General features: G+C 34.1%; 1 protein-coding gene across 1 annotated transcript in view; it reads left to right on the top strand.

Moving 5' to 3' along the window:
- The first annotated feature begins 2700 nt into the window (after window positions 1-2700).
- The window catches only part of IFT80 (intraflagellar transport 80), an 80773-nt gene continuing 62379 nt past the window's right edge, over window positions 2701-21094 (top strand). Inside the window, exons 1-3 of the mRNA XM_054580165.1 lie at window positions 2701-2899; window positions 11423-11533; window positions 15097-15165. Coding sequence (XP_054436140.1) covers window positions 15138-15165 — 28 coding nt within the window. The 5' untranslated portion in view covers window positions 2701-2899; window positions 11423-11533; window positions 15097-15137. The remainder of the gene's footprint in view (window positions 2900-11422; window positions 11534-15096; window positions 15166-21094) is intronic.

The following is a 21094-nucleotide window of genomic DNA, read 5'->3' as shown; positions in this document are numbered from 1 at the left end:
CTTGCTTAAGTACTGTACTTAAGTACATAAAAGACAGTTTTGTTTAGTCTAGTAAGATCTTAAAGAGAGGCTTTCTTTTTTAACCAAATAATTTCTTTGTTAGTGCAATCAAGTATGTTTTTAAATGAGCTCTGCACTCTTTCTTCATACTCATGATAAAGTGGAGAACAAGCTGGGTAAATCTGAGTAGTCAGACCTTTTATTATTTCATGTAGGAAGATAGAAGTTATAAATATTTTCTCAAACACATAACTCTGTAGTTTGTCATCAAGAATTACCAATTAATGTTTCAGGAAGATATGGTTGGCTCTTCTACCTTGATTCTTATTTATACCAGTACTTCTACAAGTATTATCTACAGTCTTGATTACAGGCCTGAAAAGGGATAAGGACAGAAATTGAAAGTAAGAGGTAAAAAATTTTTGTAGCAGTTTGACCTTATGATACTATCCAGATATAGGATCTTTTTTTTTAGTAACTCATTGTTATGTTATCTTACAAAATGTTTGTCTGAGACAGATTTGAAATCAAGAAAAATGTATTACTTCTTCAGGGATAGCACTGATTTAGACATTTGATCAGATCTTTTGACTTTATATTGTCTCCTTGTTTTACCTTTCGAGTGAAGATGTAATTCCTCTTACTTCTACTTAAATCATTTTCACTGCTTTTTCAAAGTGTGCTCTTAGGTGTTCATGCCATATACAACCATACCATATACAAGATTCTTGCCATTCACAAGGTTCTGACTATGTCCATTATCTGCTTTTACCTTTCTTTTCAAGCTTGAAGAATAAGAGTCTAATAGCAGTCTTTTTAGACTTTCCTAATCTGGTAGTCTTCTCATTTCTCTCATAATTGTAGTTGTCCCATTAGTTTGAAGATATATCATGCACATCTGATGTGTATTTATAGCAATTTATAGAAGGAGAAGCTTAATGTGTTGTGTGTGTGTGTGTGTGTGTGTGTGTTATTTTTCTCCTTTTCTAGATTTTACCTAACATTCTCCCTTTCTAAGTGTCTTACCTAACATCATTTAGGCTATCACCCTGGCAGGTGTGGCTCAGTGGGTTGGGCAACGTCTGGGGAAGAGAGAATTCACTGGTTCAATTCCTGGTCAGGGCACATGCCTGGGTTGCGGGCCAGGTCCCCAGATGGGTATGTGCAAGAGGCAACCAATTGGTGTTCCTCTCACACATCGATGTTTCTCTCCCTGTCTTTCTCCCTCTCTTCCTCTCTCTCTAAAAACAAGTAAATAAAATATTTAAAAAAAGAAACATCATTAACGCTATAGAAATTTTTTAGTGATGGTCTAGAGCTATCCTTTGTTTATTTATTTATTTATTTCATTGACTTTAGAGAGAGAGGAAGGGGGGCATAGATTTGTTGTTCCACTTATTTATGTATTCATTGATTAATTGTTGTATGTGCTGTGACTGAGGATCAAACTGTAACCCACAACCTTGGCTTGTTGTGATGATGCTCTAACCAACTGAGCCACTTGGCCAGGGATCTTTTAGTTTAGGTTATATTTTGAGTTACTAGTATTCCTATTGATTACCTATTTATCTTTAGACTGTTATAATCTTTCTAAGATTTCATTTAGCCTTTTTGGTTATTTGCTTAATTTGCCATGTTTTGAAGTATTAAAAAAATCTTAGAACATTCCAGAATAATTATGGCACATTGCCTCTTTACCTTGAACTTTTTTGAATGCTCAGATAAGCCAATAGAAAGCACTGATGAGAAGAGGAGGAAGTAAAATGATTAGATAATAACAACAAGAGAACAAACAACTCACCTGGGAATGATGCCATAATATAGAATTCCAGACATAAGCAACAGAAAGCATTCCTCGTAAACAACAAAGTGAAATGCCTTCTCTAGATACACAATTCTGCTAGGATAAGCAGCCTGTTCTGATGAAGGAAGTGAGGGCTACTTGGTTTATCAGAAATATTCCTGATAAATCAGAGATCAAAAAATGGGTTAAATAAAGAATTTTAGGGTTCATATCTCATCCAGCAGTATGCACTTTATAGGCACAATAAATTGTAATTGAACTATTTCCTGAATTTAATGTCAGTAAGTTTGGTAAGATTTTAGTTTCAGCTGATAAGCTGTAGGTTTTTTCCTACGTAAATTGTTATTATAATGTATAATTTAAGCAGATATTTTACTGTTAGATTTCAATCTTCTTTTAATGCTTTATTTTTAAAAACTTATCAAAATAATACATGCTTATTTTAATAACTTAAATGATACAAATATATGCAGATAGAACAGTATAGCTCTCTTTTCTCCCCACTTATCCCTCAATGGTTTAGTGTATATCCTTTCATACCTTTTTAGCTGTTAGATGTCTTTTATCTTTTGGCCTTGTTTATGGAATATCTTGTAACACAGTTGTTAAATTTTCATGTAGTCAAATCTTTGTTTTTTTCTCTTTTGGTATCTGGTTTTCTTACCTTGGTTTCCATCCTTACAACTCTTTTGATTAGATGCTCATTTTCCTTTAAATGGTAAGTATATGAAGTCATAAAATGATAACTACATTTGGAAGCTTGAAATGTTTCATTCTATTTTTTACTCGTTTAATAATCTGCATCTTCAAACCCTTTTATTGTTTAAAATTTAAGACTTGTGTGTGTTTTATGTCTCCTTAACATTGTGACACATCAAGAATTAGTAAGCTGTGTGGGCTGGACTACTGCTGAAGAACTGTATTCATGCAGTGATGATCATCAAATAGTGAAGTGGAACTTGTTAACCAGTGAAACAAGTCAAATAGTAAAGCTTCCTGATGATATTTATCCAATAGATCTTCACTGGTTTCCAAAAAGTTTAGGCACAAAGAAACAAACTCAAGCAGAAAGTTTTGTCCTCACAAGTTCTGATGGTAAGTTTTTGATGTTCTGTGCTCATTTTTGTATTTAAAAGACATTTATTAATATGATTTTTATGCTTTGAGTTGTTTTACAAGCTGTTATTTGTGAATCTGCATGCCTTCATTCACACATTTTGTTCATTTTCTATTCAGTCAATTAATGTATAATACAAGCTATTAAACTATTGTCATGAAAGAAAGAGAATTAAACTGGTGTATAGTGGGATTGAATCTGAACCTTTGGCTTTAGTTTTTCTGTGTTTTGTACTAGTTATTAAGCTGTTACCAGTTTTGGTTTCTAATTTCTTCAAATTTAACTTCATGACGTAACTACTCTAAAAATAAGGACACAACACCTACTTATTTAGTAAGCTATCTGTATTTTCTAGTACATGTTAATTTCTACTTACAGAGTTGGAGATTTATTTAACTTGACCAATGCCTTATTATTGGTGTGTATAAAGCATGCTTTTCTACTTTTTAAGGGAATGTTTTAATTTTCTTATAAATAATTTGAATTGTTTTAGTCTGTATGACACTTTACCTACTATGTCAACTAAGAGCACATTCATCAAAAGTGACAGCTAACACTTACACACAGATGTAGTTTTTTGGTTGCCTTAGCTACAGAGGTAGATCTTTAAGCACAGCTGCATCAGGCCCCTGTTCTCACCATGTCTTAGATAGGCTCCCCCTACAAGGTGGGCATGATCGCAGCCCACAGCCCAAGTCTTATCCTCCTAGAAAAGAAATATCAGGAGAGAGAATGCTTCTTTCTAAATATGTCTTGCAGGCAAGTAGTAGAGACAGTTGTGGGAGATCATGTGGCCCTTGCCCATCATTGAGTGAATTTCTTTAGTCAAGGGAATGGGGCACTGATTGAGCACAGCAGGCTGTAGGACACTGTGGAAAGAGAAACAGAGAAGAGGGCTTTTGTAACCAGAACAGGGATGGGATGTTATGGCAGACAAGCACATCAGATTCCATGACTTCTACAGACAGAACTTATTATAGTTCTGGTGCTTAGAAGACTGAACCACAGCTAGAATTCAGTTTACCTCAGATGATAAAATAAAGCATTAACTTGAAAAAAACTTCTAATTTTGATTTAACTTCACATTTACGGAAAAGTTGCAAGAATTGTATAAGTAACTCTTCCATATCCTTAATCCAAATTTACTAATCATTAACATTTTATTCCATGTTCTTTATCATTGGCTCTCTCACTCTTTCTCTGCCCCTGCCCCACATTTGAAAATAATTTATAGACATGTCCTTTAACTATAAATACTTTAATGTATTTCCTAAGAATAAGGATTTTCTGTTACATAACCACAATACATTGATCAAAATCAAGAACTTAATATTGATGCAATAGTATTATCTATCTAATCTATAGTTCATATGAAAATTTAAACAATTGTCCTAATAATGTCTTTTATAGAAATTTGTTTTTTCTGGTACTAAATAACACATTGCTTTTATTATGTCTCTCTAGCCTCCTTTAATCTGGAGCAACTCCTTAGTCTTTCTTTTTTAATCTTGGCAGCTTTGAAGAATACAAATCTGTTATTTTTATAGAAAGCCCCTCAATTTGTGTTTGGTGGCTGTTTTCTCATGGTTAGATTCAGTTTAGACTTTTTGAGCATCAGTATTAAGGGCATCATATTGGGCACGTCATGATACTGGTGTGACCCATTATTAGTGATCTTAATTTTGATTACTGCAAAAGCTGTGTTCATTAAATTAATCTCCTGTAAAGTTACTTTTCTCTCTTAATAAATAATTTGAGAAAGAATACTTTCAGACTATGTAAAAATATTCTTTTCCTCCTCAAACTTCCTCCCACTCTTAGCATCTACTGATGATTCTTGGCTGAAGCATTTATTACTAAGATGGTTGCCAATTGGTAATTTTTAAAAACCCCATAATTCTTTCCATGTTGATTAATTGATATTCTACGGCAAGAAAGAGCCTCCCATCTCCCACCCATTTGTTTGTTTGCTTACGTCATTTAGATTCATAGATTTTCATTTTATTTTTTGAGTATATTGTTACCATTATTTTTTAATTTTGATGTTAAAATTGTCCTGGATTTGGCCAGTGGGAGCTCCATTAATCCAGCTCAAAAATATGTTGGTTGTTTTTTTTTTTTTTTGGTGGCGGTAGGGTATGTGTCTTCATTTTTTTGAGTACTTCTTTGCTGGCACAAGGTGTTCTAGGCTCATCTTGTACTTTCCCTGTCCCAGACCCCAAATCAGCCATTTCTCCTGTTCTTTTGGTGCTTAATGGTATTTAAGAACTAAGATGAGAGTGCTAGATGTGCTCATTTCAAAGGAGTATGAGTACTTCAAGGCCCTTTCAGAAGACGGAGCTAAGAATTACGAATAGAAATGTATATTTAAAAACATACATATCTACAGCTGTTTCTTTCTCTTTCTTCCTCCCTCCCTTTCTTCCTTTCATTTTTTTTTTCTTTCATGCTTAAAACCTTGAGTAAATTCTGATACCACCAGTTCTAATTCAATACTACAGGGTTAATTTTAGTGTCTTTTTCTTCATATTTGAAAAGAGTGAGAAAGCCTGGTTTTCATTATTCGCAATGTACAGGGTCTGGCAGAAGTAACACCTGCTTGAGTGTGGTTGGTAGGGTAATAATATGGGTATAATAATTCACAGTTTTAATTTGAACATTTCACTTAAAATGTCATATGGTATGCTTGAGTGTGATATTGTTATGTTACAGAATTACGTGCTTATGATTTTGTAATAAAAGATTTTATAATAAAAAAGAGGCATTATTTGTACTGGACCATGTGTTTAGTCATTTGCTCAATTCCACAATACACAGTAGGTTGTTTCAGAGTTGCCAACCCATACTACTGAAAAAAATTAATCAGAGTTCAATATTTTTTTAACTGTTGTTATCTTTACACGGAGACTATGGAGTCAAAGTCCTGTGTTCAAAAGTTACTTGCATTTCCCCCTGCTTAAGTGTTATGTTATTCATTTAAAATACAGTTAAGTATATTTATTTCTATTTGTTTTCCACTAAAGGTTCCCCCACATTCTTGTTGATTTGATTATCTTTTGAATATGTTAAATATTAACATGGATGGTTCCACAAAGTCAAAACCGTATTAAAAAAATATACTTACTCAGAGCAGTATTACTGCCCTCATCCACCAAATCCCATACATCTTGTTTCTATTTGCTCCCTCTAGGTAGCAGATTTTTTGGTTCTAGTTTATTCTTCCTGTATTTTTTTTTTTTGACAAAAATAAACAAATGCATGTGTATTTTCTCATTGTACCTTTTTTAAAAAAAAAATACACAGAAGGTAGCATATCATATATTTTCTTTGCATTTTCCTTATTAAACTCAACAGTATATGAGGATTGACTTTTATCTGCTAAATATGAATAGTAACTCTAATTAGTCTTGATAACTTCTGTTGTCTGAGTGTTCCCTGAATTTTTAAAATTACTTAATTACACCTAACTAAAGAATAATTGCTTGGGTCTTTATTTCACATTGGCTTTAGATAAATGACTTTCTGATAGGAAGAAAAGTAAAAAAATAAAAAAAGTAATTTAAATGATACATTTGCAAGATTAAATAAGGGAAAATATATTATGATTCTTAAGAAACTAGAATGTTTAATTTTATTTTTGCATTTACTATATAAAAAAACAAATAAGGTAACATGCCATAACTAGATGTGGGAAGACGAGAGAGCCAGAGCAGAGCTGAGTATTCTCTCCTGAGCTAGGATGAGGAGTATCTGGGATTTTATGAAATAGAAGGAAAAGGATGATAGATCAAAGAAAAAAAAGTGGAAGAGTAAGACAAAACAGCATCCAGAAACAAAAAAAATGTTCAAGTAAAGAAGAAAGTGAATGCCATTAGGAGGTGGTCAAGTCAAGGAGTTTCCTGCCAGATAAAGATCTGAGGTATTTTATAGATCAGTGCCATATTCTGTGTTAACCCAGCACTTGAGGGAAAAAAAACCCAAACCAAAAAACCCTGTTATTCTGGTTTTAGAAAAAACCTATATGAGATCTATCCTCTTTAACAAATTTTTAATTTTACCATGCAATATAGTTAACCATAAAAATAATGTTGTACAGTAGATTTCTAGTCCTTTTTCAATTTGTGTGATAGTAACTTCATACTTAAAAAAAAATTCTCTTCAAGATTTAATTCATTATTGAAGAAGTTTTCTTTTCTAGTTGCCACCAACTTTTGCCTCTTAATTTTCCCCTTCCCTTCTGTCAGAAAAGATGATAATTTTTGAGTTTGTTCATCACTCTTCCAGTGTTTCCTTTGTCTGACTCCCTCCCTCTTCTGTGGTCTTAGTGGTAACGTTCAGAAAACATTCCTGGGTTTGGGGGCAGGTCCTGAACGTAAAGCAGCCCTTTGCCAAGTATTTTGTCTGACCAGTAATTCTCTCTTCAGTATTATTTCCTCATTTTGGACATTTCATGCAATTGTATTCCACTTCTTAGAGGAGATATTCTTTAACAATGTGTTAAAAGATTTACATTTTCAAAAGAATTGAATTATTTAAAATGCATTAGGGGAGTTGCTATGTTAAGGAATTCTGGTATAAAATCTTGTAAAGCCAATAAGCACTCCTTAATTGTACTTAGTGAAAGTTGAAATTTTCCTCCATTGTATTAGATATCTTATAATAATCCCTATATTCTTATTAGTTAATATGTCCATTTTAAAATCCCACTTTAAAAAGAATTTGTGTTTATTTCTTTTTTTCAGAAGTTGGCAGTGAGCAGTTAGCCATCTCTGGCTTTTTGCAACCATCTGCCAAAACATTTTTGCTACTAAGTATTCTGCAAGAGTGCTCATGGGCCCTTTTTTTCCTAACACCCTCTTCCAAGCCTTCTTATGTTTCCATGGACATTTCTTAAGGCATTTCTAATTTTAAAAAATGTGTTTCATATAACTGTAATCTACTTCCTCTGTTCTTCTTTTTATAACATTTTCCTCTTTTTAGTTTACCTTTAATAACAAGATTAATTTTATACCCCATAATTTAAATATCCATGTTTTATATGCAAATTATTCATTGTTTAATAAATTAATCATGTTGATTATATTATCTTCCCAACCCCACCCCTAGCAAATAATTGGAAATAAATTAATTGATCTCTAGTTTTCAGTTTGCACTTTTAAAAAGTTATAGTAAACCTGAGGAGAAGAAGAACCAGAAGAGTTAAAGAAGAATAATTATTGGTTTTAAATATTTGATGTATGTAATTTTATATTATGCTTTACTCTGGGTGTGCTATTCAAACATTTCATAATAATCAGCCAATATACAAAGGCCAAAGATTTATTAAGTGCCAAATCTATGCAAAGAGCTGACCTTAGTTCTCCCAATGTACTATATTTTGCTGTGTATAATGCTAACTTTTTTGCCCAAATTTTTGAGGGAAAAATGAGGATGAGCATTATACATGTGTATAAGGATTATATACCATGGGTATAATATGGGTATAATAATCCATGTATAATACACACAAAAATGTGGGTGCACATTATGCACGGGAGCACATTATACATGGCAAAATACAGTATATTTTCTGTGAGGTCATAGGAAGCAAAAGTAGTTTTAGCACTTGCTAGAAAGTCAGTATTATTTTATAATAAGTATCATTAACTAAAACACATTTCTGAAATATGGAATAGATTAAAAGACAATTTCTGGACCCTTCATTTCTAGTTTAAGAGTTTGGATAATCTCTTTTGTAGTTTTTGGTGGGTGGATTTATTGATTATATCCAATAATTGTGCAGTATGTGGATATTCTGTGCTAGGCAATATGCTAACATTTAGTGAAACAGATCTGGATTAAGTAAATAATGGCCACATGCTTAGCTTTCCACTTAACTATATGTCATTGTTACAGTTTCCTCTCTTGAGATTTTCCCCCCCGTGTATGTTTTCTGTAATTTTAGGTTAGTCTCATAAAGACAATAGTACCTCAGTTTAATTCAAAGTAATTTTTACATTGAAAAATGACCCAGAGGTAATTATAAAATTAAAAGGAAGGTATGAAGAAAAGTAGATGGTGCTGGTGGTGCTAGTGGGTGGATGAAAGAAGGAAAAGGGTAGATTATCGTTGATGTGCTAGAAAATGAATGAGAAAGAAAAGAATGTCAAAGTAGACTATTTTAAAAAATTTATTTTTAGTTACTGGGTATGGTTGCTGAGTTGGTTAAATTTAACAAATGCTGATTATGTAAAAGCATATTGCAAATAAAAATATGACTAAGACATGGCCTCATGCCCTGAAACGAATCATAGCCCAACAAAAAATGCTGCAACAGAGCTAGAAATAATGTACACTGTGTGTAAAAAAAGAGGGAAAGACTTTGTTCATGGGAATGGATAGATGGTCAGTGAAAGAACCACAGGGTGCTCTTGTGTTAAATGTTTTAAAACCGTCTGTATTAGAGTTCTCCAGAGAAATGTTTTAAAGCATCTGACTTAAATATATTTTTAATGAATAGTTAATGTTAAGCCAGATCATGAAAGCCTTAAGTTAAAAGTGAATTGAAACAAAATAAAACCTTTGAGGCAAATTTTGGTTAGGCAGCCACATTATTATTTTATTGAAAAAAAATTATATGTATATACACAAAATTTATATATGAGTTTTGTCCAGAAGATATCCAGCCATGTAATATGAAAAAATAGAGACATTTATTGAAGAAGATACAAGAAACATTGTACCTAGGACAATGATGCCTTGGTTCCATTCAAAGTAGGCACCTTGGGACCTCACACAGTTCTCCCAATGGTTATCAGCTGTCTCCATCTTATTTTCCTGAACCTCATTGATGGTCTGAAATCTCTTCCCTTTCAAAGGTGATTTGTGTTTTGGGAAAAGCCAGAAGTTGCAGAGTGTCAAGTCTGGGCTGTAGAGGGGCTGAGTCACCTGGGTGATTTGACGTTTCACCAAAAAACTCTGTACAAGATGTGATGGACTAGTGGATGTGTTGTTGTGATGAAGTTGCCAATCACCATTTGCCCATAGCTTCAGCCTTCTGAATCATCCAAATAGTTTCTGCAGAGGAATATTCGTTCAAGCTTAATGTAAAATCTATTGCAGATTCATTGCTCTACTCAAGTCATTTTGAATGTAATGATGACACAGTACACATGCTCACTGAATGACTACCACCCCCACTGACCAATACAGTGCAGTTGTCATTATTCACACATGCACATCCCAGTCCCAGTCCATCTCCTTGGCTGCAAAGTTACATCAGTGTCTTGCAAATTGTTCTCATTGTACTAACAATGGCTGGACTTTTTCTGGACAGATCACATATATATTGATTTGGGGAACATGTCTAATTTCACTTAAGTAACTTATTATAATCTATGTTTTATTAAACTTTATGATCATTCAAAACTGCACTGATCTTTTTTCAGATTCCTGTAGTACTTACTCTTTGCATAGTTGACTTATCCCCATTACATCTCTTATATGCTTGGTTTATGTACTTTAAAGATGTAGTTTGTCAACTCTTTTCCTATATATGGGGTGAGGCAAAAGTAAGTTTACAGTTATGAGTGTGTGAAGCACAGTTTATTCTTGTATTATTTATTAATTATTGTATTATTTTTCATATAAACAACTGTAAACCTACTTTTGGCTCACTGGGAACTTTTTGAGGTCAGCAAACAAGTAGCCTGCTTTTTTGTCTGCCTGGTGCCTGCCTCAGTGTAACATCATATAAGGCAAGTATTTTAAAATTTGGGATTATTAATTGTTAAATTAACAAAACAAGGAGGCCATTAGACTGAGGTGACTCTAATGCTGTCAGTCCACAAATGGAAACCAAAATCTAAGCCTGTAAGTGCCTCAAGTTTACATAATTGAAACCTAAGGACAGCCAATCGCAAACAGCCAGCTAGGCTTTAAGCTATAGTCAGTAATTTCCTTACTTTGATTCTGCCTTTTCTCTATAAATGCCTCTCTCTAAGCTCCTGTCAGGGGAGCCCTCCTAACCACTTCTGGTTTGGTGCTCTCTGCCTGGAATCAGTTTTTGCTTATATAAACTCTTAAAGTTTTAAAATATGCCTCAGTTTATCTTTTAAAAGCATTTCACTATTTTGGTTCCTCTTCTCTACACATTTTCCAGCTTTTCAATAGGCTATTAAAAAAAAAAATGCCGGCCTGCAAAACTGCTTAAATAGAAGGCTCTCTCAATATTTTTTGGGTTCCTTTGGGCCATAGCCAGTAAAGTTTTATTGTCCCTCTGAATTGTCATAGCCTTATTTATGTATTTCCTCTTACACCACTTGTTTCAAGATTTTGTAGCTTTGTTTTTGTGCCTGTTTTCCAATAAATTTGTGTTCATTGAAAGTAAGAGTAATTATATTTTTGCCCTTTTGTCTTCAGTGCCTAACACTATGCTAACTAGTCCAGTAATAGGTAGTCAACAGATGTTTGTTGATTGAATAAATTAGCTTAATAGATTTCTCAAGTATAATTTCTTTTAGGTAAATTTCATCTGATTTCTAAGTTAGGAAGAGTGGAAAAAAGTGTAGAAGCTCATTGTGGAGCAGTGCTTGCAGGAAGATGGAATTATGAAGGAACAGCATTGGTTACAGGTAAGTTGTCTGCAAAAATGACATGTTAATTTTTTAAAGAAAAATTTTCAAAAGAACAGAATATTTTCTTAGAAATAGTCTTTTACTATCTAATAGTAAATAACTGGCACAGTATTGATCTACACCCTATATAATGTTATAATTGAGAGTGTCATACTTATTACTAGTTTTCTTACATGATTTATGGAGAATATTCTGTCAAAAATAACTTCGGGAGTGCTCAAGTAGAAAGTGAATAAAAATTATAATTCTTTTAAATTCAAAATATTCTCACTTTACTGACCTTTACCCTCTTCTATCTCTGTCCTATCTTCTGCCCTACCTTCACCTATTGTATTAGTTATGTATTGTTTTATAACAAATGACACCCAAAGTCAGTGACTTAAGATAATAAACATATATTATTTTACAGTTTCTGTGAGACAGAGAACAGTTTAACTGGGCGATTCTGTCCCAGACTCAGGAAGTTGGATGGGGCTGCAATCATGTGAAAGCTTGACTGGGGCTGAAGGATCTGCTTCCAAGATTGCTTATTCACCTGGCTGTTGGCCAGAGTTCTTAGTTCCTTTCTGACTGTTCGCAGAGGCCTTAGTTCCTCACGACAGAGGCCTCTCCATAGAGCTGCTTATACGTTCAAACAACAAGATAGCCGCCTTCTCCCCAAGTGAGTGAACCATGAGAGGACAAGATAGAAGCTGCAATATATTTTATGAACCACCCTCAGAGGTTGTACTCCATCATTTCTACCACATTCTATTAGCAGCAATTCACTAAGTATAGCCCACACTGAAGGAGAGAGAAATTAAACTGCACATCTTAAAATGAGGAACAACAATTTGTGGATATGTTTTAAAATCACCACACCCATCCCCTGGGCCTTCTGTAGGAGTTTTCAGTGAGTTGTTACCTTCTCTTACTTGTTTCTTCAACTTCTCTTTTTCCCGTGGTTTCTTTTTCAGTGCATGAGAGTGTTCAGATGTCATCCATTTTAAAAATTGAGAAGAAAGAAGTAAAAATCCTGTTAGCCAATAACTCTCTCTAGCTACAACTTCCTCTTTCTTTTTAACCCTTAACACAAACTGTTCAGAAAAAGTAATATACTGCTTCATCCATTCAGTCCCCAACTCATTGGAATTCAGCTGCAACTAATCTTATTACACTGAAAACACTCTTCTTAGAATTCTAGGATGGAGATATCAGTGAAAATGAAAGCATTATTTCAATTATATACTCATAAGTCTTCTACTATTAAAAAACAAACATTTTTGTAATGGAAGTTAGGCTACTTTGATAAAATTTCAGTTAACTCTTACAGTTATGAAGCATTGTTAATTAGAATAAATTTTGTCTGAATCTTAAATATGCACTAATATAGATACTGCTGATTTTTATATGTAAATTTAATGTTTAAATTTATTTTTTAAAATATATTTTTATTGATTATGCTATTACAGGTGCCCTAATTTTTCCTCTTTTGGCCCCTTCCACCTGGTACCCCCATTCCCTCCAGCAATCCTGCTCCTCCTCAGAAAATGTCCATGGGTCAGGCATATAAATTCTTTGGCTACCTAACCATACCTTTACCTGTTCCTAACATCTCCCTGTCTATTTTGTTTTATATATATATATATTTTATTGATTATGCTATATTTTATTGATTATGCTATTAGAGTTGTCCCATTTTTTTCTCCCCTTTATTCCCCTCCACCCTACACCACCCCTCCCCCCAGCATACCCCCTCCCCACCTTAGTTCGTGTCCATGGGTTGTAAATATAAGTTCTTTGACTTTTCCATTTCCTATACTATTCTTAACCTCCATCTGCCTATTTTGCTCCTACTATTTATGCTGTTTATTCTCTGTATCTTTTCCCTCATTCTTCCCCCTCCACTCTGGTCTCCATTTCTACGATTCTGTTTCTCTTCTAGTTGTTTGCCTAGTTTGCTTTCTTTCTCTTTTTTTTTTTTTTAGGTTCAGTTGTTGATAGTTGTGAGTTTGTTGTCATTTACTATTCCTAGTTTTTGGTCTTCTTCTTTTTCTTAGATAAGTCCCTTTAACATTTCATATAATAAGGGCTTGGTGATGGTGAACTCCTTTAACTTGACCTTATCTGGGAAGCACTTTATCTGCCCTTCCATTCTAAATGATAGCTTTGCTGGATAGAGTAATCTTGGATGTAGGTCCTTGCCTTTCATGACTTTGAATACTTCTTCCCAGCCCCTTCTTGCCTGTAAGATTTCTTTGGAGAAATCAGCTGATAGTCTTATGGGAACTCCTTTCTAGGTAACAGTCTCCTTTTCTCTTGTTGCTTTTAAGATTCTCTCCTTACCTTTAATCTTGGGCAAGGTAATTATGATGTGCCTTGGTGTGTGCTCCCTTAGGTCCAACTTCTTTGGGACTCTCTGAGCTTCCTGGACTTCCTGGAAGTCTTATTTCCTTTGCCAGATTGGGGAAGTTCTTGCCATTAGTTTTTCAAATAAGTTTTCAATTTCTTGCTCTTCCCCTTTTCCTCGGCACCCATATGATTTGGATGTTTGAATGTTTAAAGTTGTCCCAGAGATTTTTAAGCCTCTCCTCATTTTTTTGAATTCTTGTTTCTTCATTCTGTTCTCGTTGAATGTTTCTTTCTTTCTTCTGCTCCAAATCATTGATTCGAGTCCCTGTTTTCTTCCTTTCACTGTTGGTTCCCTGTGTATTTTTCTTTATTTCACTTTGCATAGACTTCACTTTTCCCCCTATTTTGCGACCATACTCAACCAGTTCAGTGAGCATACAGATTACCAGTGTTTTGAACTGTGCATCTGATAGGTTGGCTATCTGCTTATGGCTTAGTTCAATTTTTGGAGTTTTGATCTGTTCTTTCATTTGGGCCATATTTCTTTGTCTCAGTGCGCCTGCTACGTCGGGAAGGGCAGAGCCTTAGGTATTCGCCACTTCGGTGCTGTTGAGATGCTGTATGTGCAGGAGGAGTCTGAGAGGGAACAATGCCACTTGCTTGGCTCTACTCCGGCTTTCAGTCATTTCCCTTGCTACCCACAAGCAAATTGGGCCCTCCTAGTGCTGATTCCCAGGTGGGTGGGTTTTTGTACATTCTAGGATCTCTCCAACAGACTCCTGTGAAGCCGGGAGTTTCTCCTGCCACTGCAACCCCGACATGTTTTTACCTCTAGAGGTTTTGAGGCTTTCTTTTCCTGCACTGGAACCCTGGATTGCGTGGTCTGTCTGGCTCCCCAGCTGTTCCTAATGGTTTATTTGTACACAAATGGGGGACCGTCTGGTTTGCAAGCCACAGCCTCACCTGCCGGGTCCTCTAGCCGCCACCTTGCCACACATCCTCTCTGCCCCTCCTACCAGTCTGGATGAATGTTTCTTCTTTAGCTCCTTGGTTGTCGGACTTCCATACAGTTTGATTTTGTGGCAGTTCCAATTATTTTTTGTTTTTAAATTGTTGTTCTTCTTTTTGTTGTGTGAGGAAGCAAAGTGTATCTACTTATGCCTCCATCTTGGCTGGAAGTCCTCTATTTCTTATAGCTAAAAATATCAATTATCATTTTCTTTTTACAGTGGGAGAAGATGGACAAATAAAAATCTGGTCAAAGACTGGAATGCTAAGATCAACTTTAGCTCAGCAAGGTACGTATTATAATAAACAAAGATATCTTAGCATTTTCCTTTAAAAACAGTCTAATAGTGTTTCTAAGACTGATTTTGGTCAGTTTCAAGAGCTGAAATCTCTTATTTCTATTTACACATTTTTCCTCTTATTTTCCATGTTGCCTGATGGATTATTGCACCTATGTTATTCCAGCCAAGAAATATACAAAATACTCAAAGGCTTTTTCTTTGTTAGTGAATCCATACAAACGTGGTTAAAGGCTAATGGAATTTTTAAAAATAATCCTGAAGCATTATGAACATATCCCTTGTAGAACAGGATTTAGTGTCTACTTAAGTAAATAATAGTAGTAGAAAATATCGAGAGTCTCCTGACTTAAAAAGTCCTAATAACTTCATAATATTAGCACCCTTTCTAAATTATGTTGTATATTTGATTTCTATACAAATGGAAGGGAGCAGACACTCTGATGAATCAAAACTTAGTAAGTCACAACCACTTAGAGCAGCATCTCAGTTTTCCAAGTTAATTGGGAAGAAGTACCCATGAAGTTAACCTATAAAATGGTCATTCCTCTTGGGATTTAGGTTACATAAGATTTTTCTCCTGTGTAGCAGATTTATTTTCCGAATTACATTTATCTAGGAACAATAAAGCAGATTTAATGTTGACCTGAGAATTTATCAACTGATCTTCAGAAACAGGTTGCCAAAAAGCTGCTTACAGATTATTCTTCAGATTATGTGATATAAAGTCATACTGTGAAGTATTTCCAACAACTGACTTGCAAAAATTTTTAGATTTCATTTTTTAAATTGTTTACTATTGGGATAATGTTAAAATAGTTATGTTTCTTTTAGTTGCACATTAACGAAATGTTAGGGAAGGAACTAGAAGTACTAGTTCGTGCTTATCTCCTGAGGTTAAATTTCACTACAGATAATCTCCAAGAAGAATATTTATACATGAGTAGAAAATTTAGAGTTTATAGAAGCATTCATGGGTGAATTTTAGTTTAAAAAAAAGTTAGTTTATTGTTACTTTAGTAATAAAATGTACCTTTAGAAAATAGATTTTATTTTAGTCCTCTAGTGGGTCTGGCAGTTTACTTTTGGCTTTATAATTTTTGTTAGGGGTAATTATTCGACATTCTCACTTTTGATGTCTGGCTTATGAGTAACTGGCAGAATTCTTCCAGATCTCGCCTCCTTGGAGCTGGGGCTGCAGTTTTTTTTAGCTGCTGCTGCTGAAACATATCCTTTTTCCTTTCTTTTCTCTTTTGCTAAATTTGTTGTCTACAGAAGACACAGATCTTCAGAGAAATTCTGAAAGCTTATATCACTACCCACTATATCTGAATTCTTGCCTAAGATTCTTTATCAGTGCGCCTCTAAGGCTTCTTCTGTTTCCTTATATTCTTCCCAAAAATCTCCTTCCTTTTGCTACCCTTAGATCCACAGTTTTGGATTTTCCAGTCTAAAACTGAAATTTAGAATCAGTTGTTTAATATAAACATTGATAATCATAGATAGGTGACAGTGCTATAGTTTAATGCTGTATAATGGGTCTGGAAAACAAACTGCTACTTAGTTCATTCACTCTTACCAAGGAAATGCATTTAAAGGCCCCAAATTTGCAAGGCTATTGGAAGCACAGTATGTTCATAAATTAAAGACTTTATAAATCAGAGGTCACAATCAAGTGGCCTTTGGGCTGAATCTGGCCCACTAACATGATACAGACCCAATGTTACAAATCAGGACATTTCACGTACAAATTTAGAATCAGTTGTTTAATATAAACATTGATAATCATAGATAGGTGACAGTGCTATAGTTTAATGCTGTATAATGGGTCTGGAAAACAAACTGCTACTTAGTTCATTCACTCTTAGAGGAAATGCATTTAAAGGCCCCAAATTTGCAAGGCTATGGAAGAGTTGTTCTTTTCAGAGGTCACAATCAAGTGGCCTTTGGGCTGAATCTGGCCCACTAACATGATACAGACCCAATGTTACAAATCAGGACATTTCACGTACAAATTTGGATTTCTAGTGTCTTGAAAAATTGGAAGATCTGACAGCATTAGGCCTGCTTTCTGGAATGAATACAAGAAGCTGGAGTTTGGTAGTGGCTGCTCCATTTTTAATTGCATTTTAAACTTCTCATTTTTCTTATGCTCACTTCACTCATTATGTTACATGGGTGTAACTCAGATTGGGAAGTATTTGAGTTTGAAACCCCTGCTTTTAATAAGTGATCATAAATTTTGATTGGTAATAGGTACTTTGCAGGGAACACTTAAATCTTTTTATTTAATTTTTTAGTATTGATTTTTAATAGATAATACATTCATGTACTTCAGAATTTAAAACATGTAAGAGGGTATAGTTGCTTTTTAAACAGTTTTGATCTCTCATATTATTCCTATTGTTTAGCTACCCAACAAACATTCCCAGAAGCAACTGGTATAAATCTGCTTTTATATATTCCTTTTTTTCCTCTTAGAAACAAGTGGGTTGCATACTGTATCTACTGCAATGTGCTCTTTGCTTATTTTTACTTGAGTCATGAACTACCTCGGAGATAGTTCTATGTAGTTTACTAAATCAGTAAATACAAATTTTGAAATTGTTTTCCAAAGTGAATGTACCCTTTTATATTCCCGCTAGAAATATATGATGGCTTCAATATCTCCACATTCCCAACACTTACTGGTTGTGTTTTTTATTATAATCAATCCTAGTGAGTGCAGAGTGGTATCTCATTATAGTTTTGATTTTTGTTTCCCTGATGGCTAATGATGTTGAGCATCTTTTTACATGCTTATTGACCATTTGTATTTCTTCTTTGGAGAAATGTCTGTTGAAAACTTGCACACTTTTTAATTGGGTTGTCTTTTTATTGCTGAGTTACAAGAATTCTTTATATATTCTGGTTAATAGACTTAGTTGGTATATTTTTTTATCCCTTCTGTGAGTTTTTTTTTTAAGCTATCTTGATATCTTTTAAAATAGAAAAGTTTTGATGAAGTTCAGATATCCATTTTTTTTCTTTAATTGCTTCTGCTTTTGGTGTCATAGCTAAGAAACCATTGCCTAAAACAGAGTCAAAGATTTATACTGGCATTTTCTTCTGAGAGTTCTATAGTTTTAGTGCTTGCATTTAGGTCTGTGATTCATTTTGAGTTAGTGTTTGTGTGTTTATTTTGGAGAGGGATGAGTGCTGCTCTTTTTTTTTTCCCCTCCAAACTGCATAGGTAAATAGGATTCTCTTAAAAGCCAAAATACAGAATATGTCATATAATATAGGTAATTTTATTATGTTTTCATATTATGTAATGATATTTTCTGTCACCATTTCAAATAGCTATAAATTCCTTAACATCAAATGGCTGTGAAAGGGCCAATCATCTTTATCCTATTTCAATTCTGTTTATTCTTTTCAACCTCAAGATTTATGTTAATTATAAAATTAACGTGCAAAATTTAATTACATTTTCTTGTTTTAGTTAACCTCCTGGTATTTCAATTGAGCAATCTTATATCTTTTTCTAGGTTAAGGACTACAAATTTACTATAGAACCATGCATCTAATTTTTGAGTTTTTGATCATTGGTGCAACCCATATTTTTCTAATAAGGCACAGACTTTTCCTATTTTTCTTTGAGAAAAATTATTAGAGAAGTTAAGTTATTATGACATTAACCTCAAAGGAAGAATACCTGGTTATTTATAAGGTTCATTTGATTTATTAGAAACTGCAAGTTTTGAGGGTGATTATAAATCTGAACTACTGCAAGCTGGATGCTGAAGGCTCAAATAAGAAGGTCATGTTAGGTGGAAGTGGGGGACTTCTGCCTCCTTGAGGAAATAATTTTGGCACAAAAATGAAATAAAATAAGCCTGAATTATTGTAAAACTTGGAATTTTGTAAACAATGTTGAAAGCATTCTCGTGATTTTTACTACATGTTTATGTTAATTATATTAATTTCTTGATGAATAGAAATTAATTCCTGAATTTATTTCTTGATGATTGCTACCAGTTACACAAATAGAAAAAGTCACAATCATTACCCTCTCCTCTGATACAGAAGGATTAATCCCAAGTTTTAGGGCCTAGTTTGACTTAGTTTAAAAATGATTCTTACTGATACCTTTGAGGAGTTATTTTTCCTTTTAGAGAAAAATAATGTATAGGGGTAATTATAATTAAGCCCTATCATGTGTTACACTATGTAGTATTTTAATTGTAGATTAAAATTAGAATAGAGTATTGCAGACCATTTTTGCACTATATTCAAATGCAAGAATGGAATGACAAAACATGGAACCTGTCCATAATGAATTTAGTAAAAGAAGTACACTGGAGATGTAAAGAACTCTAATACAAGGCAGAATGTGCTTGTTGCTGTAAGGTGCTGTGGGAAGACAAGCAAGGCAGAGATTAATACTTATGAGGGAGAAAGTATCGGAAAAGGTTCCTGGAAAAAATTGCAGCATCTTTTGGCTGGGCTTTGAAGGATGAAGAAATTAGGTAAGGAAATGGATTGTTTCTGAGAAAGTTAGGTGATCAGAGACAAAGAGGTGGCCAGGATAAGACTTGGAAGTCCAGCCAGTGAGAGCATACCCTTGGGCCAAGGCGTACATGCCCTTTATGGTGAAGGACTACCAGAGGGATGAACACACTGATAGTCTCAGCTGCTCCTGGAACTGGCTGGAGTTTGTTTTATAAGCCTTTTATTCTAAAACCTTGAAAAAAATTGAGCAGGAGAGTAAGAGATAAGGGATATCTTTTAGGAAAATTACCTTAATGATAATATGTAGGATAAATTAGAGGAGTTAGAGATTAAATAAGGGTGGCTAGTAAGGAGGTTATTTAAATGTTGTTTCATGCTAAGTGTGGATTTTGGCTTAAACACAAAGGCAGTGGTGATAGTAGTTGAAAAAAATGATTAGTTCTTCATGGCTGAGAGGAGTGGATACCCTATAAGAAGTAAGGCTTCAGAGGGAAGAGTAAATGAAGAGATAAGTGTGGAGGGATGATAGCTTTGAATATGTAGAGTTTGAAGTTCGGACATGTCTTTGGGGCAAGTGGAAATGTTGTTAGAGCTCAGAAGTAAAGGCTGAAATATGAATGTGAGAGTCAGTTACAGACAGAAAGGTAAAAAGTGAAGCTGTGGGGGACTGGGGTCCCCAAGGGAGAGGTGGCTGATGGAAACTAAAGAAACAAATGCCTTCATTTACACTTTTTTGTACTGACCCAGTGACTTACATAACCAAAAAGTTCCTTTTTTTTTATGTAAGAAATTGCACTTGATTACCAATTGTTAGTATCTGTCCCTGCACATACAATGAAGGGAAATAATTCTTGGTTTTTGAATTTTTAATGATTTGGTAACAACAACAAAAAAATTGAGAACCTGCTAACTACTATGAACAACACAATAAACAAATGGCTGCTTATTGCATTGCCAAGTAATTTTAGTAGTAGTCACTAACAAATAGTGCTTATATAGTGCCAGACTCCACTCTAAGCACTTTCCTTACATTCATTCAATGTAAACCTGAAATGCATTCAAGGCAAAGATAACTAATGCTTCATTAAAATAGTGAAGCATCTGTTTCAAAAGCATTCTTAAAAACATTCAAAAACAACATTTTTAGGGGATACCTTTTAGTATGAGTGTGAAAAACATGATATATTTGACCATGTACTTCCTTAAAACAATTGAAATACATTTTTGTCTCCTCTTCTGTGGTTTAAAATGCCTTCAACAGGTTGAAAGAATTTAGATAATTTGTTTTACAGAGAGATAAGGGTCTGACATTTAACACAACCCCAGGTGCATGTGGTTTCTTAAAAAATGTCAAAAAGGTCACATGATTATATTGTACAAAGTCAGAAAAACAAGATCTTTTTGAGTGTCTTAACTGAAATGGAAC

The sequence above is a fragment of the Pteronotus mesoamericanus genome, unplaced genomic scaffold, assembly GCF_021234165.1.
Source record: "Pteronotus mesoamericanus isolate MK-2021 breed Mesoamerican mustached bat unplaced genomic scaffold, CSHL_Meso_final contig_116, whole genome shotgun sequence".
In the NCBI taxonomy this organism is placed as follows: Eukaryota; Metazoa; Chordata; class Mammalia; order Chiroptera; family Mormoopidae; genus Pteronotus; species Pteronotus mesoamericanus.
This window is presented reverse-complemented; position numbering and strand designations above follow the sequence as displayed.